The 27602-nt window shown below is 38.5% G+C and overlaps 1 protein-coding gene across 7 annotated transcripts in view; it reads right to left on the minus strand.

The window, feature by feature from the left end:
- stet (stem cell tumor) overlaps positions 1–27602 on the minus strand; it is a 364130-nt gene that overhangs the window by 85998 nt on the left and 250530 nt on the right. For all 7 annotated transcript variants that reach the window (XM_067358298.1, XM_067358297.1, XM_067358296.1 and 4 more), the window contains one exon: positions 23878–23995. In XM_067358298.1, coding sequence (XP_067214399.1) covers positions 23878–23995 — 118 coding nt within the window. The remainder of the gene's footprint in view (positions 1–23877; positions 23996–27602) is intronic.

Here is a 27602-nt window from a genome sequence, read left to right on the forward strand (position 1 = left end):
TGCCGCCTCGCATGTTCCAGGATGTTGAATCTTTTATGCCGGCGACGCGCTGGCTCACTTATCTATAGTTTATATCGGCGTGGCAGACGATCTCTCGAAATTCTACGCTCGTAGAGACGCGCGCGCGCTCCGAGACATCGCGAAACTTTACGCAGTTGTCGGTATTGAATGTCGTATCGCCCGTATCAAGTAAATTTAAAGGCACTGCTCTCTCTTTCTACAGAAGCTACGGAAACAAAATCGCAGTAAAATTCAGCATTATCATTATTAAACGTAGAAGCTATATGATTTTGGAGTAATCAAAATTCCGCGAAGAAAAGATATTCAAAAGTACATAAAAATGAAATACTTCGAAATCTCTTAAGCGCACGATGTCGCCTTTCGTCGGTGTAAAGCCGATTTTAACGATGAGACTTGATCGACGCCTGTCAATAATTGATTGATACAAGGTAGCGCACAATTCCCGCGGGGAAGTCAAATAATTACATAGAATTACGCATAGCCTCCTGGCCGCAGAATGATTAATTGCGTCACGCCGACATTAGCGTACGCAGTCTGGCCGTTCTATCTCGGCGGCGGGTCGCGGCGTTTTCGAAATTGATTAATCGCCGAATAATTGGCGAAAGAGAGTGAGAGAGAGGCGAAGGTGGTCGAGACGCTCTCTTGTCGTCCGTTCGCTCGAACAAGCCGAATACATTCATAACGCGGAACACGGAACCGGGAACATAGTCGGAAACAGCTGCGGCGGACAGTGGCCCAGCATGCATGCGAGCTGGCGTGGACCGGCAAGAGAAACATTTCGACCGAATGCGACCTTATTAGAGAATTCGGTGAACATCCAGAAAGAGCATCTTCTCTCGGATTTCTCTCAAATTTGAATATCTCGAATTCCGACAATCAAATCGGTTTTCGGTTTTAGAACGGTATTTTAAAGATGTCAGGCAGAAATTCACGGAAAAAGCGCAGATTTCGACGTTTGACATAAAAAGCTCGTAATTAAAAGATCAAAGTATCTACGTGAAGAAAAGGTTTTGAAATATATTATAATGACAAAACTTGTCATTACTCAAAGTAACTAAATTGTGAACGTAAGCGTTCTTTTCAGAGTCTTACCTCTTCGCCATGAATAGCCAATTAAGAAACTTTTTGGAAGAAAATCAAATCTGTGCTTACCTGTAAAAAACAGAAAAAATCGAATCAATAAACAATTAGTAAATATTTATTCATGTTAAAATTAATTTTTATGTATGTATGTTCGAGGTACGATTAAAAATTCATTCCCGGTAAATTTTGCTCGCTTTTGTGAAGGAAACGAGCAGGTGCGATCAATTAATTTCTCGATTGTTAACTCGACAATTCGGGCGGCCATAATTTTATTGTCGATCCACGACACACATCGTCCCTTCACAAAAGTTAAACGCAAGTGTGCGCGCGGATAATCAATTGCTTTTCGATGCTCCTAATAAATGTGCGGGTTTGCTTTGTGCCGAGCAAATACACGAACGCGTGGAGTTACGACACAAACGATCGTTGCGAGTACAATACGATCACCAGACGAACGCCACGCTTCGACCAAACATCGAGTTTTATAACTGAGAATTAATTTGCTTATAACTTGTGAGAAAAGGCATATTTTTCTTTTCACCCGATCGATTTAACTATTATACAATATTTTTAAATGCACGATTTTAATACATAATACAGAAAAGTAAACAATAATTTAAAATATATAAAACGCGTTATAACAACTACAAGATTATAAAAATCGAAAAATAATATTCACTGAAAAAATGTAAATATTAAATAGAAAACATAAATATTAAACGACGAAAATCGTAACAAAGCGTCAACAATTTACATTCGTAAAAATGAGGACATTATTTTTTTTTTTTTTTCAATCAGCTACCAGTATTAATCAACAAACACATATACTTGCATGTTCTCATATATTTTTCGTTAAATAAATACGAGGAATGTTCTGCTAAATTCACATGGGAATATTGAACGTCAAGTACGGCAGAAAGGAATCGAAGTTAACGGAAAAGGAAAGAAAAGGCATATAAAAAGGAAAAAGAAAAGGAAAATGCACACATGTGTGGGCAAACCAGTCCGATGTATTGGTCTATGCGCCACTCTCTTATGTCACACGACGCAAACGTATGGCTCTATCGTCTGCCGGCGTGTGTGTTCACACTACAAAACTCCTTCCTTCCCCCCCCCCCCGCACTCGTGCGCATATATTGTGAGTCTTCGAAACTTCGACAGGAAGGGAAAGGCTCAGTTAGAACAGAATACTACACAGTAGGAAGCATCCTGCCGCGCGCTCTACACTATTCTTTTTCCAACTTCCTGTATTATATTTTTTATAATCATTATATTATAAATAATTTATGATATAACAATAACAATAATGTAATAGTATTGATCTACAAAGTATAACTTTTAAAACGGAGAAAAAAGTTGAAAAGTTAACTAGCTCGCACCGTTTTGCCAAGATGCAAAGTTACACACCAAGATTGAATCAAAGTTGCATATTCACACTCTGTGTCGTATCCACTTAACAAAGTTTTCACATAATTAATATCTACAAGCAAATTCTCAATTAACACACACTAAAATTAGAAGCAACGCTGGTCTAATTTTGCTTAAAACAGAAACAGTTAATGCAGCGTTAAACGTGTGAACAGCTTCCACGTGACCCTCATTAATTAGAAAAGCTAAAGATGACCATCTGCTATCCCTTAAGCGGCGTTGCTAAAAGTAGGTACAAGAGGGGACAAATTCAACGTAAAGTGATACTAAGAACCGGAAGTTTCGTAAAACGGAAGTTTCCTTATTTCAGAATTCTTTTACACTCAGTCACATACATGAAGTATTAGTATTATTTATACATACAATAATAATAATGCAAAAGCATGTATGTGTGCAATTATGTACTTATAACATAAAATTATTAATGTAATATAATTTAATACGTTTATGTATTTATGTATTTGAATTATTTAATAAACGTTCCCTCGTCTTTACGAAAGTTCGATCTGTCGCTAGTATTCGATTGCGCAGGATGTAATCGTCGTCCTGTCATGCGAACTTCATTTCCCGTGGGAGAAACTACGGAATCGATGGGCGCGGTCCACCCTTTGAAATATTCCCAATATAGATATATATGTACTACGTAATTAGTTCATAAATATAGCGACATCTTTCTTTAACATACATATGACATTCTAATGTTCACCAATATACAGTTACGAAAATTATGAATTTTTTTTCCTACCGCGACTCGAATACGTTTCATCGCAGATCGTGCGCTAAAAAAAATTTCGATCTAAATGATTATACACGAGTTCGCAATTTCAATTCCTCTAATTTTAATCACGATTATACCGCCAGCGCGAACGAAAAAGCTTTCATCAGTCGAGCAGAATTTATTTAACGTTACGTTATTTCAGCCCGTGTTTTACAACGGAAGCGGTAGACAAATTCTGCAGAATCGAAATATTACTAAAATTAGCATGTGTTTTAAATTTAATAAATACTCTATTTTTCCTATTTTTATCATATAAAGTTAATAAGTGTACGTATTTATAATTAAAGCCTGATTCGTCTATAAATTATCATTAAATCGTTAAATTTCACATGTTAATATGTCGGTTTTCAAAAGTTCAAAAATTTGGTGAACTAATTCATACCTATTCGCTCGACAATTCCAAACTATCAATTCCCTCGCGAAACAGCCGTGCATTTCGCGGTTAATTCCGTTTTGTCGAATTCTTATTTCCTCGTTGATTAAGACGGGCGCGCGTAATTGAGACTTGATTGTATCCGCGACGAGTGCGGCTTACGCGCGCGGCAGGAGAAAATTATAGTAATTTTCACCGCTTGCCGCTTCTTCGTTGAAGCGAACGTTTAGACGCCAGATAATTGACACTACAATCCGACCTCACTTTGATCGAACGGGATCGGGCGGGGATTTGTTTGCAACTTCGGAAATACTCGGATCAAGTGTACGGAAGCCTCGACGGCTTAAATTGGCTTTTATGACGATGAAAAATTGTCGTCGAAAGTTTTAAAGCGAGGTTCGGTATTTTTCGAATTCTTCCGCCGCTGCTAACGAAGATGGGCGGCGCTTTTAATCTGAGTTTGATTACATCGCCGGCGAGTTTGTCGCCCGGAAATAATTACGTGCCATTCTGATCCGTTTAACGCACGAGATGTAACACTTTTAACTACGTGCCGGCGACGTGTTCAATTTGTGCGCTTTTTCGTCTTGCTTATTTAAAATTTTGCAAACGTTTATAAAATTCTTTATTCATCATTAAATTAAGTTTTTGAATAATTATTATATATAAGAGAAAAAAAACTTAAAAAAGAGGAATTTTACCAACGATTATGGTACGATGCAACTTACATTTTTGTACGTTAAAAAAATAGAGAAATAGAACATCTTTTAATGCCATTCATTACACTACAATCGCGATTACACAATTGCTCGCGCAATTATATAGCGCAGCGATAAAATCCATTTTGTGATTTCCATTTCATTCCATTTTACAATTTGCTGACAATTCCTAAGGCGATGTCTTTAATGCCTGCCCGAATGTGTCGACGCGAGTGTAAACACATTAGAAGTATGTTGTCTGGCGAGAGGAAAACCAGACACACTCGCGTGAGTCGAAAAGCCGGGTGATAAATGTCCAAAGAAAAGCTGAAGGGCGCCAGAGTGCGTTATTAAAGACTTTATCCGTAGCGCCACATGTGTACCCTTAAAGTTTATTGCGTAAAACCTAAATAATATATAGAGAAAATTTTATGGATTTTTTTTATACGTAATAATGCAAAATTATGCGATAGACAATTGCAAGACATTTACGAAAACGATTGTACGAAATTCTTGACAGTTGATAAAAATTTATATAGCGCACGAAAGCACCGTGCAAAAAATGTATAATTAATTATATTAAAAAAAACGTGGCATGTCTAACGGAAAGACTATCATTTAACGAGTAAACATAATTTAAGTGTTGCTCATGAAATGCACGAACGAAGTAGCAGAAACCTTCACATCGCACTGCTAAGTTCGCGACGCAGAAAGACCGTAAATATGATTCTGCGCTTCGGTACTTTGCTTTTACGAATGAACGACGAGCGACTGTAAAACGACCAACAAAGTACCGAATACGAAATACTCGTGAATTTTTCAACAGCCCACGTCGAGGAGAAATCTCGAATGCGTTTCTTCGTAGCGTATCGTAACGTCTAGCTAGATGCGAAATCCTTGTCTCCGCATTTCGTATGTTGACGAACATCGTAATTATTTACATTATGTGCTCTACATAAAGTACTTTGCGTCAATCAGATCTTTTTTCTGACGTTGCGCAATCATCATGAAAACTGTCGCGTCGATTTTATAGAATCAAAAGTTGTGCGTATTTGTCAATATATTTTAAGACAAATTAAACATATAAAAATTATAATTCTTAATAATTTAAAAACTACTTAAATATCTTACTATTAATAACAGTATTCAATTGTAATTTATGGTAAACAAGAATAACTTAGAATTTCTTCTTGAAATGTCACCTGCGCAACAGGATTTTGTAATTAGATGCATTAAAAGTGCAAAAGTTTCAATATAAATAAATCTTTATTTTCGTTTGATTTACCTTCGTCGCTTCTATTATTATCAATATCTATTTTAGACGGACAAAATATTATAAAACAATACTTACGCATACCAATTTTATTTCCTATTTTAAAATATCAAATTTTAGAAAAAAAAATCAAATTTATCCGAACTCAATCGCACAAATTACATTATCTCCAAATTTTTTAATTTGCAAGTTATTTATATAATAATCGTTAATGCTCTGTATTGCTAGAAATAACCGAACGAATATTTCTTCTCCAATAAACATACTCTCGAAATAAAGCTCCGTGTTACGAGCGCTGCAGACTTTCGAATCTATATCTTCGTATGTACTGAAACATGTACGATATAAACACGTAAGGTGCGCGCTCTTGTTCACGATATCCATTGTTCGCGTCACATTGTAGCAACGACTGAAACTTAACGCGTTACTACAGTTGTTTGTTACGTAATGCAAGCACGTGTTTCATAATAACGCCTATATGATACAATAAAATTATTTTTCGTCAACCTCGGCTATCATTTGCCTCGGCGCGAGCGTTGAAAAATCACTTTACATTGTTCAATGCTTCACGCATATAATACGTATTTTCCGCTTGCATTCCGATGACGATTACAGTTAAACTAAATGTAAATATCTCTTTTATTCATCCATTGTTTATTAAGCGGTTAGTTCCCAATTGTTTATTCTCCATTTAAAAGAATGATTAAAACGCTGATATATTAAACAATTGAGAACATATCTCGCATTGTCCGCAACGGATTGTCGCACTAGCGAAAGACTTGTTTTTTCGTGAAGTATTTTTTAACGTACCTCTGTCTTTGGAAGTGCACCTGTGTACACAGGGGTTCTCTCTTTTAAATTTAAATAAATTACTGTGTAACAAACGCAATTACTTGGAATAACACGTAAACTTCTCTTTTACGCTTTAGATAAAATCCAATCAACTTTGCTTGCGAATGTACCGTTTAGTATTCTAGAGAGGCAAAACTTTTCTCACAACGATTAACGATCTAAAATCCTTCTTTATCTCCTTCTCATCCCTATTTTGTATTTATCACGTCCTTAGCTTTTATGGGAAGAGTGATATAACGCCCATGCGCGCGCGAGCGCGTCATCTACCTCGTCAATACCTTAGTCGTCCTCGCCTAAAAAAGATTTTCATTTTCCGCCGAGTAGCTCGACGCTGCTTGTCGCTCGTTAGCGGGTTTACGCCCTCGTGAAAACCTTCGTTTTACGCCCTCGCTCTCTCCGCGCGTCGCGCCGAAATCGCGTTACTTCTCGCCTCACGAGCTGGCTGCGAAGAGAAGAGGCGGCGAACCCTGAAGAATACATATATACCCTGCATCACTCGACTCGTTTCGCCCTTAGGAAACCGTACTTGAAGAATAAAGCAGACAGATAAGATCTCGTCTGTGTTCCTCGCACCTCAATTTGCCTCATCGTGAAACAGAAATACGGTTATTGGCTCGTTCTCGCGACTTGATCTCAACGATTAAGTTACGCTGAATCCGAAGATGCTACTCGCGCAATCCAAGCGATATATTATACAATGTCAAGTTAATTATAATAAAATATTCTTTTCATTGTATTTACGTTCCTACAGAATTTCAATCAATTTTAAATTATATTCTTTGTTATTAATTTTCCATTCAAATTTTTATAATTCAAATCAAAACTGACTTTTATCAATAGTCATTGATACTCTATCACTTCCGAGATCTGATGAATTATCCGGATAATAGAAACATTAACGTTACATATTTTACAAAAGTTACTATTTAATGTTTCATATTATATTCTATAAAAGTTAAATTAATTAATTTCAATTATAAATACATATTCTGGTCACTTTTTTTCTGTATTAATAAAAAGTTATTAATTTATTATTATTAGTAAAAAGTTAGACATACTTTTCAGTCCATTTTGTAAGTAATTTCGCGATTCCGAGATTCCTTTCCGAGATTCTCACTTTTAACGACGGGAATAGCAGAGAAGCGGTTTCCTGGGATTTAGCGGACTAAATAATGAGGCATAATGATTGCACGATCAGATTACCGAAATTGGAAAGACGCCAAAAAGTCCGCCACGATGCCCCGCGCATTTACCGAGGCACGCGCTGCACTCGGCTTCGCGATGCGTGACCTCGATGAAGGGTCGGTTGTAGCGCACGCGAATGTTGCGTTACGTTTACAAACAGTCGGATTTATTCTTCGTGTTGTAATGTTTATTTGCGCTTTTAGCGGATCGGCACGTTTTGCGGCAGGATATTCGTTTGATCCTCACCCAGCTCGGCACTTTTTCCAACTCAAGCTCGTCGAGGCGACCGTAAAATACAGACGGATCCCGCGATTAACTGCTCGCGCTCTGTTTAATCCTTCTATTCTCACACAAACTGTTATAGAATTAACATCCATCTATCCATTCATACTTTTAATTTTTTAATGAAGCCAAATAGCTAAACTGAACGACAAATGGCACAATAGAATAATTTTCCGAATTATATAAGATAAAATTTTCATTTTTAACGTGGATTTTCTGATAGCCATCGAATAAATAGCCACAAATAAAAATAAACTTAAAAAAAGAAGAATGTTATTTTGCATTAATTTCATTTGACGTGAACTCGTTACTCGTCGTCGACGTTAATTACGTCCCACGAGATCGCGGCCTACATTGTTCGAATATAGCGAAATAATAGCCGGCGGCCTTCTCGTACGCGACATGTGGCGATAAATAAACTTAATCGATGCGCCTCAAAAGGCGAAGGTTAACAGTGTCATCGCTCTCATTTCATTGAACGATGTACACAATAAATTCGCATAATGGGCGCGTATCGCGCGCGTTGCAAAAGGTTAATGACCGTCGCCCGGCCGTCCGGTGTATCCGCGGCGCCTTACTTGCCCGACGCGACCTCCCCCTGAGAGGAAGGACATGAAGTTTGTAGACAATACGCCTATTTCCCTAAGGGTCCGTTTCGTGTCGGCGCGCGCGAAATTGACGTCTGGACGTATTATAAGGGGGACAGTGCTCCGAGGCGATGACGCGCCTGACGCGGGTGCGTGTTACACGTCTATACATACATACATCTATCTCCGCGCGGTACGTCATCATAATTCAGCTAAACGGGTAACGGTATGCTGCACATGTGGCGAGGGATAGACGGACCATGTTTGCGCGAGGGACACAAAGCTTCCCCCTCCCACTCCCATCCTCCTCCTCCTCTCTCTCTCTCTCTCTCTCTCTCTCTAGTTATGAGTGACACACGCGCGCCAGATCGGGGAGGAGATCCACGGCAATAGCGGAGCGGCGCAACCCCTGTGTAAGCTGTCGCTTACGTTGCGCCCACTTGAATAAACAACAATTTGATATCGCTGGATATTGTGTCATCCCGCACGCGTGCATTCGGCCGCGGCATTCGGAGTCGCGCACATAAATACCGCGGCGCGTCCGCACCTGTGCGCGTCGCCCGTGCGGTCGCCAGTCGCAGTCGCCCGTGGCCGCGTAAATATCCCTTCTCTGCTCCCCTCCCCTCCTTTTAACGCATCTCTCTTTCTCCGCGGATGTGTTATTTTCTAGCAGTTGCGTTGTTTTGTTATCGCCCGTACGCGGGCTCCATTAGTGGCGTATCATCGCTGTTATCGCACGGCAAATATATGCGGGACTCGCAACGGTAACATTGAAGCGGCGGGGAAGAGCGCAATGCTCTTCGCCCGCTTTTCGCGTATTTCCCCGCGGTTTCGGTGCCGGCTATCGCGCCGATTTATCGCTATCGAGCTGATCAATTCGTCGATTCGATAGCCCCCGTTATCCACTCGAAAAAGATAGAAAGTATGGCGATTCGACCGTACGCGATCGCCCGCACATTTTGCCGAAAGCGGCCGCGTCCTTTTTACGATTACGATCAGCGGGTGCACTCAAATATTGATAGATTAATCATTAAATTAGACTTGTCAGATCTGTGTGTTCGCTCAAGTGAACAATAGGAGGCATCGCACAATATGCATAACGCTAGATCGTATATAATCTCAGAAAATATTGTAATTTTTGAAAAAAGTGTGGATATTATACGCAAACTGTGGAAGAAAAAGAATTACGCGACATGATATACGTAGGATAATAATGCGCGGTGTACTTATAATGTATTACAAGTCTGTCGCAATATTCTATCATTGTTGTTACATGTTGCGCATCAACCGCGGCGGTTATTGCGTATTGCAGTTGCGTGAGTTCTGTGCGCTTGTCGATAAGCGCATACATATATAGGAACAGCTTGTTTAAGGTATTGCTATTGCGGTGTTTTAACGCGTGATTAAAAGCAAACTCGTCAAATGTACATTAGATGAGAATGAAAACTGACGGGATAGAATATAGATCAATAGGTAATTATAAGGCATTATTATGTGATTCAATTCAGTCGTTGAATGTAAATATTGAGATGCAGATTTTCCAGATATGTTAATTTTATATATAGAATGAATTGTATTTAACTTACATGCTATTTAATTGAACAATTCAAATTGGTAATAAAAAAGAAAAGTTAAATCAAATTAAGCAATCATTAGATTTAGTAAAAAATAATTCATTAAATTCGCAACTATTTGCAGGTATAATAATTATTAAAATTTGATAAACAGTTAATTAGTTATATTATTTTACAGAAAGATTATGTTCGCGTTAATGCTTCGTCATTAAGAATCCTACAATCGTAAGAAATGACATTTGCGCACACAGAGGCATCCGTGTAATCATATTCGTCTCCTAGACGCGATTTTGTAACAAAATGAATAAAGCGAAATAAAATGGGAGCATTTTTACCTAGGGAACTTTTGCGCGATGAAATATGTAGAAATTCGTGGAACAAAAATCGTGCGCTAAAATAGAAATCCGAATCCTCAAAAATACTGCGCCCGGCGACATGATACGGCGAAAATCGTCGGTTGGCGCGATGAGAATTTAACTCAACTTCATTTTCAGCCGAGAGACATTCTGTCGTACTGTCTAGTAGAATTCCGCGAAATTCGCGCAGCTACGAATCTCGCTTAGCGAGCGAAATTATTAGAGCGCGCGGTAATCAGCGGAAATTTATATAGACGACTCGTACGTCGCCGTTAAATATAATATTATGAAGTCACAAGAGCGCGCGGTCGCGGAGTTCGAACGAAAATATCATACCAAAACATCACGATCGCGTGATTATGCAATCGAGCCCGCGACTTTTGCGGGAGAAAAAAAATATGCATCCGCTTCTGGAATTATGCGGCGACCTTCTTACGAAGGGAGCTTATTAACCTTATTCCTAAATACTGCTAAATATGCTAACAAGATTATTTTAATGTTTCTATTAATAATACTCAATTCCTAAAAAAATAATGATAATGTGAAAATATATTAAAATCATTCATATGCTGCACGATTATAAAAACCATCGAGATATTTATATTGCGAATAACACGAGTTCACAAGGGCTAATCTTACTAATTGTAATATAATTGCTTGAATCTCCATATGCATATCCGTATTATTAATACGGACGTATTAATGCTCTTTGTACGGCTAGACATGAGAAAACAACACGCAGCCGATTTATTCTTCCGCGCTCGCAGGAATGCGGAGAGAATCGCAAATTCCGCCCAGCGGTTGCGAGGAATAATTAGGCCGTGCAACGGCAACAATAATGCGCCATAGAATAATTGATACGCTCGCCGTCGAAGGAAATGCCGCGTTATGAAAGTGCGCGCTCTCGCGCTCACACGCGGCTGAATAAATAATCGTTCTCGCGCCTATAATATGCGAACCCGGACGTCGGCTCGCGAAATAATCGTCCGCACGACTCGCAGTCGATAGCGTAAAATGTCGTCGGCGGCGACACTCTCCGCTTGTAGTAATTCGAGGGGGAAAAACGAGGAAAAACAAAATAACGCGACCGCTCCATACGCGAGATATCGAATTGCACGCACGCCAGCGAAAGCATTAGGTGTATCGCTGCGACGCAGTGAATAACAATTAAAAAGAAAAAAAAGAAAACAGGGAAAAAAATGGGGAAAAGGACACACCCGCATAAACCGTTCAACGGTAGATACGAGCGTTTTATTTTCGGTCGCGAATAAGCGATGAAATCGTCGGCGATATATGTGAGCGTGCGGACCGTAAAAATTTACTGCTCGCCATACGTTCGTCGCGGTTTCATCGTCGTTTCCGTGATTTCGAAACGTTACTCGCGGTCGCCGTTGCATTGTTTATATAATTTTTGGGCATCCGCCAATTCAGCGATGTTTTATCGCTTCGTCGTCCATCTTCATGCTAACCGTGAATCCAACAGGATAATCGTGTCAACTACCGCTTTTGAAAGAGAGAATAATAACATTCACAATCTAAATTAATCTGCATATAATAGTTGTTAGAAAGCTGTTATTATCAAGCAGTTGACGCGAAGTTTTTTTAAAGACAGTCGTATGTGGCGCATAGAACATAGATACACAAATGCAATTAGCGAGAATGTTTGGAAGGTTCAGTAGCGTAGAAAAATTGTGCCATCTCTCGATCTATGTGAAATTACACATATTTCTCACATTGTCAAACAGACAAATGCGCCGCACGATGAGATGAAAGAGATAATATGATTACATCTCAATATTGCACTCGGGGAGAGGCGTGGTGGAGGACCGCTTCGTGAGCGGTCAACCGCCAAATAATAATCCGCGATCGGCCGCCGCGCTCACGCGGGCGTTTGTGCGCGAGATATTCGGTCCGACCTATGGCAACACGATCGAAGCGGATGGAAATTTAATTCCCCGGAGAGGATGGTCGAGTATCGCGGGACCGAACGAAGTACGTGAAGTCGCGGAATTGAATTTTGAAGGGTCCTATGGGTATAGGTATGGTTGCATCGTGCGCGCGTGTACACACGTAGACGACGACTTCTCGCGATGTACGCTCGATGCGTATTTTGCACTCGGAGATGCATGCACAATTTCTTGCGAACGAATCAGCTCCCGCGAAGCGGATAAGCAAAATGGATCGAGCTCATTGTGCGAATTTGTGGAAGATGCTCCACCTTGCTAAATCTTATCCAAAACTGAAGAAAGCACGTGGGAGAGAAAAAATCCTTGAAGTAGAAAGAATTGATTGTTCTATTGTTTATATAAAAAGATTAAAGAAAATTTTTTTTAAATATGCTTGAAAGAAATATAATTTTTTTTATATATGTCTTTCAGTGTACTATTTAAAAAAAAAATTTTTTATTATATTTTCAGTAATTTTTTGCCAACTATTTTATTCGAATTTTATCATCCTGTTATCGATAAAATGCATTCAAAAATTGAATGCATATTTATATGTAAATTTCGCCCCGCTGTCTGTGCTCAAAATAATATAGACACCCCTCCTCTGTCTCTCCTCATTCCTTTTGTATATAAATTAATAAAGGATGACCTAATATATTAGGATTACATATTACATATATATTAAACACACGTGTGAGGGCGAAACTGCCGGTACATGTAACACAAACTGTTACTCGCATATTGTGCCGAGTATATTATCCACAAAGGGATCCCACTAAATTAAACGATACAGTGATTGTGAATGACAGACGGGGAAATTGATATACGGACGAGGGAGCATTGGCTTAAATAAGGGGTATGTAGCCTGTGTCACATGGTATTACGGGAATCTCACTGATCACGTCAAAGATTAATTCTCGGAAAAGAGAAAGTTCACTTTCAGCATAAAATTTATAATTTTCAAACAGAAGATCTGTTAAATCTGACAAAGACGATTAGAGAGGTGGAACTGCGTTAATCAATTTCTGCTCACACTCTATCAGTACTGGTTAACGTATAAGCGGGCTCAGCTCGCGAACCAATCGTATCGGCCGTAGAGAGACCGATGGAATATATGTGTTCACGAGGGATTGTACAGGATTTCCAACGTCCAAGAGACTCAGCTTCACTGCAGACAATCCCGAATTTTGCCTCTTCTCACATCTCATATCCACCGTGTATCGCTCAGCTGTTCCAAATAATGCCTGAAATCCTCGAGCTTAGATTTTCTTCGTCTCTCGAGTAAATGTGCCGAAAATTGCGAGAATCAAAACTCTATTGTACACTGCCGAGATTTAAGATGCACGCTAAAATTACTGCACTTTATACAAAACACAGAGTTATTACTAAAAATATAAGATCAATGCAAACCGGACAATTAATTAATAATAAAACGATTGCGCTATTATCCACTTTACATACATTAATTTTTCAGTCTATTTTGTTCGAGTAAAAACAGATCTCTATACACTCAAAAAAATATTTCGCTGATGTAGTTAGATTTCTAGATATCGCAACAAGAATGTATCGCTATTTTTCGTATCTGTGAAAACATTGTTTGTCACATATAGAATTTATAACAGTAATGTTCTAGCAATAGCTTCTGAAAAATTTAGGTACCATTGCTAAATGTTATTCATTGCATGATCTAACACGTGATTGATCTTATATAGATAGGCGCTTTAGAAAAACTTTCTTTTTAAAGTTCACAAACAATACAGATATATATTCTGTTTCTGTCATCTAAACTGATTAAGTAATTACATATGCAATATCACAACAGTTGCTAATAATTTATCTGTTTTAGTTAATTTTTTACACCTAGAAAATTTTAGCTATTATTGCAAGATCATTTTTTTGAGTGTACTTTTTCCTTTTATTTTTCCTAAGTTTCTTTCTTTCTAAAGTTTCCTTTGTCGTGTGATTAAATGAAAAAATCCGATTGCTGTTTCCACATCAAAATCTTCTATTTACCCGTCCTTCTGCTGCAGCGCTCCAATTATTATTGACGAGTCGCAAATTTCTTGGTCGAATTGCGGTGACATAAATTACGCTGTCCTCATCGCTTGCTATCTCGCGCGCACCGCTCCATTTCGGCAAACAAAATTCTCGCGAACGTTCCCGCGTCAACGACGGTATTTTCTCAGTTTCAGTTCCAGATAATTGCGTAATATTTGTACGTCCGCAATTCGACGGAGACTGACCGTGGAGCGTCGCTGCTCCTTCGCCTGTAATATCGTTTCATCATAACGACGTTAGTTTAGCCGGCGAGTAGTTAGGCACGGAAAAGGGCGAGCGGAAGAGTAGGTTGGTAGAGTGTTTGCTGTTAAGGCAAAGATAGGTAACGGCGACGAAGCGCTGTGGCAGCGAGAAACTGGCAGCGGCGGGTTTCTTCCCGCTGAACACGGAAGACGGGGCCGCGCAGTTTCGCTTCGACGTCTTCGTAATATCCGACGTTCTTATCTCAAGGTCGCCGGACTTCCGGTTATTGCGCCTTGTATCTGTCGATTTTCCAGGCAGCGTCAGTGTCTATCAAGCATCGTCGTCTTATCGATTCCGTGAACTTTGCAGTTTTACGTCAACTCTGACATGGTAATCGTTAAGAGATCACGACGAAGGGGCTGAGGTTCGCTTCGTGTATACATCGCAGAGAACTGAATATACAACTATCATAAATTGGAACGTAAGTTTATAATTAAAGTCCGACCCACTTTCTGTTCATTCCTACTCCCGCTCTTAGAAAAAGAAACTCGTTTTAAATCACAATTAATACTTGTTCAAACGATATTACGGCACCGTTGCGCGAGGGAGAAAATAAATCCGTCGTGTCAAAAAGATAAAACTCATTATCAGAATCAGACACATTATTATTCGCGTACCAGTTTCCGTTATGTTACGTCATGTTACGAAACTTGATTTTGTCTTCATGTCGGGCAAACTGAACTCTCCAAGCCAGTCGATTCACTGAATGCACTTTCGTAGGCATCGCTTCGGTGTTTGATATCATAAACACAAATTTCGATGAGCAACCTGTCGCGATTTCGACAAGCTAATGCAATGCAATGCTCGTAAAAATCGACGCGACTTAACGCGCGGCGCGATCCGAACTTTATCCGAGTACCGTGTAAGCCCGATGACGCCACATGTGTGATATGCATTCCACGACAGTATAAAGTACAACTCCTCGTTGCGACGGAAAGCGGAGGAGAAAAAGGGAACGGTAAGAAAGAAAGAAAATGTAGCAGTCGATAAAGCCTCACGGTTATTTAGATAACCGTGCATCCGCGCGACATCACGGGAGCGAGAAACGAGGAGGAGGGAAGAAAAGATGCAAGCGTCGAGCGAGCGGAGGATCGAGATTATCGATTCTCGAAGCGGAGACTCGTCGACGCCCCCCTGCTCGAGCGCGTCGCGGGCGAAAATATGCGACAGCTAGAAATAAAGGCTGGTTCCGCACGAAAGATTACCGGTTCCCTCGCCGCTCCTAGCTGCCAAGGAGGCGAAGTGGTGAAGTCCTTCCGTTCCGACCTTCTTCTCGTTTTCTCCCTCCTTCTTTCTTTCTTTCTCTCTCCTTCGCGAAGGAATGCGCGACCGTAATTCCTTGTGTTCGAGAGAAAGAGAGAGAGAAAACGCGCGCGGAAACGCTGAATCGGTCATGCGTGCGAAAGATATGTGAAATAAGATTTATCATAAGGTTTCGATAAGTATTTGAGAGTGTTAAATATCGGTGAGAAATAATTCGTCGCTTGATATTAAAATGGTGCTGCTGCGTCAATAATTTTTTTCAGTTAAGATAAATAAATGAAACGCTGATAATAGATCTGCGCGGTAAAAGCCAAATTTTGATAAAAATAAAAAGTAATTTCGAGAGGATGAATCGATACCCAGGTAACAAAAGGAATTCGTATAGTATGCTCTCAATTTCGCTTTTTTTCCGGAATTACAGTTATTCGCCGGCGTATAGAAGGTTGCGAACGAATCCGAGGAATGTCAGGAATTTGTGAACACGGCGGGCAATCTATGATTATAGGCGTGTCCAACTGTATTCAGGAGGAAGGTAGTCATTTAAAGGCGCGGAGATAATTGAATCAACAGCTTTCATGTCAAACCGCTCATTACGGAGATACAAAAAAAAATTAACCCGAACAGAATAAAATATCGGGCGCGTCTATGTACGAACCCTCACGTGGTTCTCAAAAAGGTTACATTTTTCTCAAATACATCGCACTTGTTAAAAAACCATCCTGCAATGTATGTAACAATCGTGCAATCAAGAAAGTAGAGTCGCGCGAGTCATGCAAAAGAAGAAAAACAGATGAGAGTGCGCGGCAGGAACGCGAAGAACAACTTTCCTTCGTCGCGCGACGTCGCGCGACAAAACAGATACACATTTATTCGCGGAAACTCTCGAATGTCGGGCGGGTAAGGGCGAGGCAGAACGACGAGACTCGTCCACCCTCGTCAGGAGGAGTCAGAAGAAGATAAGATGGAACGGAAGTTCTTCCCCGACCTTCCTCCTCCTCCCCCGACAATGTATGTTCTCACACACCCTAAATACATAAACACCCTGTACATGCGCTTTCATCCCTACGCTCGGTGCCAACACGGATGCACATTCAGAAGTACACGACCGGCGAGACGCGCGCGCAGGGCCGTCGCCGAGGGTGTCGCAAAACAAGGCGTTGAAAGGCGAATATCTGCAAATGTAAATTCCTTGCGCAAATACCAAATGGGTATTGGACGAAAGGATTAAAGGAGATGACTAATTCAAAAGGATAAATTTTGAAAGACAATTCTCTCTCTACGTAAATATAAAAAGCTGAATAAATAAAACGCCATAGTGCTACATACATATTCAACAATACTTCCAAAAAATAAATTTTTAAAAATTATACATAAAATTCAATTAATTTTTTTAAATTATTATATACATATGCATACATTTATAATTGCATTTAAATTTTCTTTACACAATTTTGCAATAAATTAAAATATGTCACAAATTAATGTAGAAATCTCTTTCCAGTATAACTGGAATATAATGGAATATTTTATTATATTTTACTTTATTTAATATTTTATCATATTTGCATTAGCCAGTAATAATTATTAAATAAAATTTTATTTAAACTTATTCAAAGTCGACAAATAGCGTCACCGGCCCTGAACGGAAAGACAAACGAGAGTGTTTCGTAAAAGAGAGACATTCACAAGGTGATAGGAGTGAGGAAAGAGACACCAGCTAAAGCTACGGACCACCTTGGACCTACGCGACACGATGCGAGCGTCGCGACGTCAGGACAATACATCACCGGCGCTGAGATAAAAGTTCGCGCCGCGCTCATTGCCGCGAAATATGGTGGTAAGCGCACAAAGTAGAAACGAACAGCGGTAGTTATCGCATAAACAATATATTCTACTACATGTGTACGTAGTTGTAAGCCATAGTTCGTCAGCCAAAGCAGCAAGATCTAGTTCGAATTTGCAATACAATGAATAAAAACTGGATCAATTAATATTATCTATAATATTACATTATTATATATCAAAAAACTACAAAAAACATTTTATTTAATATTAGACTTAAAATAAAAAGTTTTATATTTTTTATATTTTGTATTAGCATATTCTTAATAAAAAAAGTGTGAATAATTATATACAGATTATAGATAAAAATGAAAAGGCAATCAAATGCGATTATGCCTCATTGTTATAATAAATCGCTCGTTTAATTTCAATTTGAGTTAAATCTTGCTCTTTCTATTTTTTTACTGTCGTTCATGCACAATTTTTACGCATTGTTTGCATTCTCGTATCGATTTTTAAAGACGCTTGTAAACAATCAGTAACTTTATAATAAGTATACGATGAAAACGCGAACTAGCCGCTAATTGGTTTCGTGAAGAAGTTGCAGTAACAAAACAAATGACGAGAGAAAGAATAACCTGCAGGACACAGCATTTTAGAATAAGATCAGCATTTATTAGCGAGACGACTATCAATTATTGATTTGCATTTAATAAAATTATTCTTAAAAGTAAAATACCAATTAACGATAAGACGACGTTTCCGCGCCAACGGCATGATAACGACGCGAAAAGAATAATCCGCGTATCATCGCTACGGTGCAATTGAAGTTGCAACAACCACAGTTGTGTGGATGAGCTATTGGATTTATCCATTATGTAACGCTAACTTTTACAAAAATAGATTCCAGCCCTTATGCAATCGTAATATGCTTGATTAACTGCTGCGATTTCACGAAGTATGGAGTTATCTGCTTCTCATATTCAACCGCGAGAGAAAAATACATATCGAATAAAAGCACAGATGTATTTCAAAAAGAATTAAAAATACAATTGTTTCAAAAATTGTTTAAAAATGTTCGAACTATCAAGCTATATTTTAGCTACATTTTTTAATGATTTAACTCAATCCAGCAAATTCACGAAACGCGATTCTGATTTTTCTGCGTGATGTTTTTCGATTCGCAAAGGTCGCTTCTGTTATTTTCCTACCCGGTACTTTGATATCTTCAGCATTTCTAGCAAGTCATCATTGAGCGATCGATCAAGCGGAAAATTAATAGGCGATCTTATTTCGATGACGTCGCGGCGTGAAAAGCGGTGCAGTCGTGCGAGAATCACGATATGTCACGCATAAGTAAGCGTTTGGCTCGTTTGTAATGTGGAGTAATGCGTGTTTAAATCGTCGCTTGTAATTCACGCAAGCTGGAATCTGGTACGAACGCGTACGGATATACACACCCGGATACATTACATATATCTAGTCGATAGTTTGCGTTACGATTACCGCTGGGAAATCAGAAAATTATTGCAATTTTGACGAAAAAAAAGAAAGAGAGTTTTACATTGTACAGAAATTTATTCGCGTCACGGAATTGGTTTTCAAACTTAATTTTAGCAGAACGAAATTCCGTATCGTGATGAAACAAATGAATTAATCGCGTGCATCAAAATAAATCCTTGAATCTATCATTCAACCAAAAAATTAAAAAAAGAATACAGCATTAATTATAATGTAATATATTTTCTTAATAGACCAATGAAAAAATATAAAATATAATAATTTTTCTTAGTAGAAAATATACAAAAATAATATTATATTCATAATATAAAACTGAAACGATACAATGATCTCGGACCGTGCCTTAAAAGTCAACACGCACTTGCACTATCGACCGTTGTGTATATCATCGCGAGTTACATGAGCTTTTACGCGCGACGTGGAAGTCGGGTGGGGAGATCGCGTACGGGCGATAAATTATAATTAGAATCGAGCCGAATGTGACAATCTCTGGCGCGCGTGAATCATGTATTAACCCAGTCGCTAATGGGTATTAACCGTGAGCCGTTTAAAATTACAGCTCGTCCCGCTGTATCCATCGCAATGCGCGAGAGAGCAAGCCGGTGCGCATACTTTATCCTACATATTGGGATGCAATACCGAACCGGTAGCAACCAGTAGTGCGATTCGACGCTTCCGGGATCGCTTTCTACGCCGCACTTACAATACATGAAGATTTAATTAGCACGAAAATTCCTTGATGAATAAACGCGATTGAAGTGAATGCGCGTGCAAGCGCAGTCACTGAATGTGTTCGACATTTCTTTGTCCTTTTTTTTTTTAAATTAAAAATTTTTTTAATTGACAATCTATGATATAAGAAGATCCCAAATAACTACGCATTAATTTATAGAATTCTTTCATAATTGTTCGTATCAAATTGAAAGAGATTTCACATTTATATCGAGATTTAATTAATTGATATTTATTACGTCTTTAATTCATCTTGACAAAGGCGAAATATTAAGCGTTATTTGTGCGCCTCAAATTCTCGTGCCGTTATCAGACTTCAGCGTTATTCACTTTGTAATTGCGGGGAATAAATTATCTTAAGCTATCTAAAATTGCGAATTCCCCTTCGCAACTTTCATAGCAAAGCGCAGAAGTTGTTCGCGGCAACCGTAGTATAATATAATATTACCAGCATCAATGCTCATGACACGAGCTACTTGGAAATTTAATTAATTAAAAATGCTTTGCTTGGGGGTAAATTACACAGGAAAAAAATGATTTTTCTTCTCTGACTTCATTCAGCGTAGCAGAATGACTCGCGTAAACGGCTTCAAAGAAATTATTAAAGAAAACATCGAAGAAAGTTTGCAATATTGTGAAATTATACAAATATCTCAATATCTAAATAAACTCAATTTACTTATCAATAATGTCGCAGTGTCTTTCTTCCGTCTTCGTTCCTTCATTTGCATTTCGCTTAATGCGAGCTAAAATCCAATTTTAGCCTCCATCTGGATGAAATTACGAATGCGCAACCTTTTAGCAGAGCTAAAAAGAAGCGCGATACTTGCGATTTAATTAAATCATAAAATATGACGACCGAGCGGCGGCAATTAAGTACTCTTTTAGAGAATACCGATAGCAATTCACTCTTTCGCGTCGCGAACATTTACCTCCGTAAACCGGCATGCATCTTACCCCCAGTGGCCGCATATGTCGCTTCCGGGATTGGGGTTTACACCGTGAGGGTACTTCGATATTTAATTAACGAGTGCACTTCGATCGCAAGCGCTCACGCGTCGCGCATCAAACCAAATCTGTCCGCGCCTGCACTCGGATCACGTGCGATCTATACATCGAAGAGCGACGAGCGGTTGAGAAAAATGGACCGCGCGCCGGTTGAAACGCGATTTAATTGCATCGTGATGTAACTCGTGAGAGAGTGGTCGCTCCATAATCCGACACAAATTTCCAGCATGTCGAGTATCTTTGCAACTATCTTGTCGAATTTATTATAGAGATATTTAACTTTTCTTGTATACCTGCTAATTACAAAAATATTTAATTTTCTCTCATTTTCAGTTAAAAAAAAAAATGATTCTTTGTATTTTGTATTTTTCCTTGATTTAATTTAATATGACGAAATAAAAAAGTCAACCAGACAGCTGTCGCAAAATTCATCATTAACGCTATACGGTTCGTGTTATATGTATAATGTCTAAATCATGTTGTGCGAAAATTACACGAGGCAGTATAAAAAATTTTTCAGTGAAATTGTGTTTTTTCCTCTCGCGTTTCATTCGTCTAGCCAGACGTTAGTTACGGTCGAGTTAATTTTATTATTGTAACGACGAATATATTGTTAGCGGCGAACACGCGCGAGTAAGGGCGCATAATTTCGGCCGGAGAGATTAATAATGGTATTCTGAACTTGAGATCTGTATTTCGAGTACACGTTGCTCGCGCGCGTTTGCGATTAACGTCGCGCGTTGTTGTCCGCGCGTAAATTATGCACAAACCGTGGTCGTTAAAAATTTATTAAACGCGCTTGCGGCGTTCTCGATGTTCAAAGGAACGTCGTTACTTTGCAAGTCCGCGCACTAGCCGCTCATTACAGAAGACAATTACGTTGTCTCTCCGTTCGTTCCGTCGAGACAAATGACAAAATAGAAAGAAACGGCGGACGAACGACGATGTAACGTATCGCGCGTCATGGCCATGCATTCACGATTTCCGCGTATTTAATAATAATTTTTATCGCGTATTTTTATTATTTTACAATTATTAATATTTTATAACGTGTTGGTAATAAGAGTCGCGAATCAAATGATAAATTGGTGTACATTCTAACATTCGGAATTCGATATATCGCGATAAAATTGCAAAACGAGTTTCAAAGCGCATTACAAGATCATTTGAAAATACAATTGCTTAACTTTCCATATCATACTTCATATAAATGTTTTATTATATAGTTTCATTAAAATTTCATCATAAGCGCGTAGAGGGATTGTATAATCCCTGGAAACAGGAAACAGAATAATTATATGCATTACTCCTAGTGGTCTGTTACAACTGAACAAAAATAATGTAAAGAGATTCGCTTGGGTGCGCATACTTTTATTACGACGATCCGATATGTGTATACATTCTATGTAGTATACACATATATATCCTTTGACCCCGCCATATTTCATTAAATCAACCTCTAATATTTATAACAGCCCCGCCGTCGAGCGACCAAGCTGTGACATAATAACCAGACGCAATTTTAATTAGCATTATTGTGCAAAATGTCTATTCGTATCGCAAAGCGTGCTTTTAACGAGGGGTGGCTTACGAGTATCGAATTACTTTGCGGAAGATTAAAATCGCCGCCTAACGAGGTCGGCCGGCAAAATAAATTCGTCTCCAAGTATTTCACGCCGCGCGTACCACAAGGGAAAGAAATGTAGAGAAGGGAAAAAAAGTAGAAAAATGATCATTAGGGTATGCGGTGACAAAAAATAAAAGATGAAGGAAGAGCTCAAAGCAGATATTAGTCAGGGCGCGGATGTGCGCGGAGATCAAAGGGAGGAGGTAATGTGCATACGCGTAATACCTGGCCCACTCGGTATAAGAGAGAGACGATTACTTTATCAATTCATCTTGGTAAAAATGTAGAAAATAATGAAGAGGGAGACGAAGCGGACAACACGGCAAATGCGTAGCGTGGCTCTTGCACAAGTGCAGTTAACTCTTTGACCACAAAGGATATTAGACTGCTCTTTTCCCGCTGTTCTATGTTCGCGGCTCCCGTAGCAAACTATAATCTTTGATCACGTAACGCGATGTTACGAGCGTACGCATGTAAGAAACGAGAACTCGCGTGTAGTGTTGGGAAATCTTCGCAAGTAAATCGAGGAATATATATCAAGAAATCAAACGCGCAACCAATATATACGTTACAAGATGTGCTTCCAAAAATTACAAAAATAATTGAAAGGACATCTAGAATTCTTATTACTTTTTTTTTTAATTTTTTGGAAAAGTAAGGCTAACTTTACATAAGTAAAATAATATTTTAATTATAATTTAAATTATTTAATTGTATTATAATATTGTATAATATTGTATTATAATTGTATAATATTGTATTATAATTGTATTATAGTAATATAAATTTCTCTCGCAAATTCTTTTGTGTAATTCCGAAAATCCCGCGCATTTTAAAACAGAAACCATGTAACATTAAAAAGACAAATTTGCAGGTTAAACGGAATTTATTACTAAACTAACTCAGTAAAAGTTATAGATTTTGATGTCTGAAATCTAGGAAATTATAATAGCTACGACGACAACTATTATCAGAGTTCGCTTAAGAAAACGAGTAAAATAATAAAATAAAGAAAACGACAAACGGCGCGTCGACGAAATCGTCGTTCATATCGCCGGTGCGTCCGCGCGCACAAATAATCTCGTTAAAAATTTATTAATCACGGCCAGGTGCACGGATCAAAGGGCAGAGAAAGCAGCTACTATACACGTGAATTATCTGGCGCACGCCTTGCTCGTTACGAGGGAAGATAACTCTAACTACTCACCTCCACGAGGGTGATGAGGATGATGAAGAGAGGCGGCGGACAGCACGTATAGTGATCGGCGTAGTACTTTCGGTCCCGTTCCTCCGTTAGGAATTCATCGCCGATCATGCGGACCATCCTGAAAACACAAATGCATCGCAATGATTAGAGAGTGTGTTTGTAATCATATTTGTCTAATCCCCACCAAAAAAATTGAAGACCTATGCTAAAGTTCTAGTGTCATTCTTCACTACGATGCATTGAAATCTTATATTTTAAACAAAGAAATGATCTAGAATGTTAATCAGCTAATACTGAACACTTGATTATTATAAAGAAATGTTTTAAGTTCTTCGATAAATTTAATAATTAACTTTTTTCTAAACACAGATATATTTAATTTATGTTTCAAATAACTTTTTGAACGTGTAAAAATATCTTTACGGTAAAAATGTAAAATATTGATTCGAATTTAACATGAATTACTTAAACAACAACAACAACAATTCCTATATTATCGAAATGCATATATTATGTGCCCTATATTTAATAATATACATATCAAAGACTGACGAGTACTTTTATTTGAATAATTGCGACTCAAATTTACATACATTATTGTGAGAAGCATCCGCTAAATGTAATAAATAATTTTCCATTAATCGACTCAGCATCGGTATAAGAATATTCGCGTGCACAAATGTAATTATACATTAGCAAATAAATAACTAATGTTTGCCAGGCAAACAAGGCTGTATGGAGCCATATGTATGTATAAGAAGAAATTCATAATAGCATTTTATTTATGCCATTCTCGTGGCGATGCGTCAATAAACGCGATCGAATATTTCCAATTAAACTTCTCCATAGTATTTCACTTCAAAATGGGAGGGCTCGGCAAAATAGCCTGCAATGCACGCAATCGAATCTTTTGAGCCAAACTTCGCAAAATGACTTTGTTTGCGTATGCTGGGTATTAAAAAAATGAAAAAATTCCATAAATTGAATGCAAACGCAGTCATTCTCGCAAAGTAATCTACGAATTTGCCTAAAACGTGAACCGTTCAACCTTTGTCCGAATAATTTTTGTTCTTTCAAAAACAGTTTTTTAATTGAACGAGTACAGTAACCGCAACGCGTATTTGATTACACCGTGTGAAATACGAGCGTTCCGAAAAAAATCTGGTCGCTCTATTGTCTATCGTTAATAACGAAATGATTTTCGAAAAATACTCGGCAGATAAATTTAAGACAGCGGTCGGGAAATAATTGTTTTTTGCGTACGCATCTACAGTACTTTCATTAATTCAGATCTTGTTCCACCGATTGGAAATAACGCGATACAATGGAGCAGAGCAAACAATAAAGTCATGTTACTAGTTTGAAAAGCATCTTTTCGTTGATAACGCAGGCTGCCGCGTTTCTATTGTTGCTGCTATTTCGCATCGGCCAACAGGTGAGAGCACTGAGTTAGACGTACATGTAATCGGTAAACGCTCGGCCACGGTAACGAGATACATCCCAGTAATTAAAAAATAAAAAATTGGTCTGACTCTTGAAAAGAATGTCGGACGCGGCATTCAGTGAGTTGAAATTGATAACGCAAACAAGTTTAATTAATGAGAATATAAATGGATAAAGTTTAAATTTGCAAAGCAAATTCCTAAAACAGACATGTGAAAATTTGATAAATGCAATATTGAACATCACAAAAAAAAATGCACATGATTGTATTTCTTGAAATGTTTAAAGAAGATATTTATTGGGAAAAAAGTACGTGAATAAAATAGTTTTCAGAAAAAAGAAATACAGTATTTCTTCCAGAAAAAAAAAATAAATTTTCTATTATTCAATTAATTTTACAAATATCTATATGATTTACAAATATCTATATAAATGAACAGATGCTCACAAATTGACTTTTCAACTTTATTTAGAAAAACAATAACGGGACTCTCGTGGAATTCCGAAAAGCCGAGTTTCAAGACAGCGCTTTATATACTCGCATGCGAGAACGTAAAGAAGAATAGATAAAACAAAAAAAATGGACATCTTCACGCAGAGTCCTGCACGAGTTAGAAAATTAATCTGTCGATTCTCCAGAGAGTGTCTTCGAACTAATCGCCGGCCTTTGTAGCAATTTTAATGCTACGAGACGCCTCGTTAATCGTCGCCGGGGGTAGCAAAATAATGAGGAATTAACTTCGGCGAACCTCCTTGCCGGCCGATCCCCGAAGAAAAGAAAAACACTCTCGCGAACAATTACGCGCGAACTCTCTGCTACCCATAGCCTTCATTATGCTCGAGTATTCTTTCCTCCTCATTTACGATCTTCGTTACGAATGGAACGCCGGGCGGGAACATTGCCGGGAAATTCTTTCTAAGAGCGCCGGACAGCACGACGAAAAACGCTCTCTGCATACAAATGTTAGTTATTCCCCCGACACGCTTCAATGCTCAATATTTCTTTATAATATTATTACTTCGGACTTGATTTTCAAACGGTGTAAATTTTTTAAATACAAGATTATACAATTGCGGGAACCAATCGATATGATTGCGGCAAAAAAATATAAGACTAATAAACAGTGTGTTGCAACATCGTAGTCCATATTTTTATGATTTCTATTTGTCCGTAAAATTCACATTCTATCTTGATCTCTTCTCTACGACTTTCGCTTGCTATTCACTCAAGATATTCGCTTTCGAGGTATCTTCCAAGACATCAAATACAGAGACTGATCTGTATTGGTGAACGATACGCACGATCTTGCACGATCTCTTTTCGAGTCTTATCCGCTTCGCCGACGAAATAGCTTTTGCATGCCTCCGCCATTCCTTCACGCGCACCTCGATTCCTCCATCAGCCTTTCCATCCCTATTCTATCGGCTGTCTTACTTATTTACCAATCTCGTGGAGAGACCACCACGGTCACTCAGAGATAAAGTGCCGATCGGATAAGACACGTCAACGGCATTGCTACAAAGAAACGTAAAAACAATAGCCTCGTTCGAAAAATAACTTCGCGTACAAGAAATTAAGTAAAGAATAAATTAAACGCAAACGCAGCTTACATTTTAACAAAGTCAACCTCGTTCCATTCAACATTATCTTGTTCGTTTCGAGTAAAAGAAAAAGATGGCAGTTTTAAAAAAGTCATTAAAATAAAATCAATTATACTGTCGTAATATTTTTTTAATAATTATGTAACGAAAAATTTTTAAATATTATATAAATGAGATTACGCCTATGTATATATATATATGTTTATATATTATATATCATATGTGTGATACATACAACGTGTTATTTCATATAATACAATAGATAGTGCTCGATAAATCTCCGCTGGAAGCCGTCATCGAATCGCTGTAATCATGAAAACCACGTTGGGAAGGGTTATCATCGCGCTAAGCCCCGAAAATCCAGGTAATTCGCTCGAAAATCCAGGTAAAATCGCAGTCCCCTACACGAAGGCGCGTTTACACGTTGCTCATTTTCCCCGCTTTCCCTCATTCGGTTCGCGACGACGACGACGACGACGATGGTCGATAGATAAAACAACGCTTGGGAGGGAGCCGTCGACTAAAACGTACAAACGGCGCCGATAAATCGACTGCGCTGATCGTGGGTCGTGGAAAAAAATCCAATATCACGTACGAGGACGGGTAATAAAAAAACGGGATCTAAATTCGGAAAACGTGGCGTGGGAGAGTGGAAGACCGGAGTGAAGAAGGCGGTGGTA

The sequence above is a fragment of the Linepithema humile genome, chromosome 6, assembly GCF_040581485.1.
Source record: "Linepithema humile isolate Giens D197 chromosome 6, Lhum_UNIL_v1.0, whole genome shotgun sequence".
In the NCBI taxonomy this organism is placed as follows: domain Eukaryota; kingdom Metazoa; phylum Arthropoda; class Insecta; order Hymenoptera; family Formicidae; genus Linepithema; species Linepithema humile.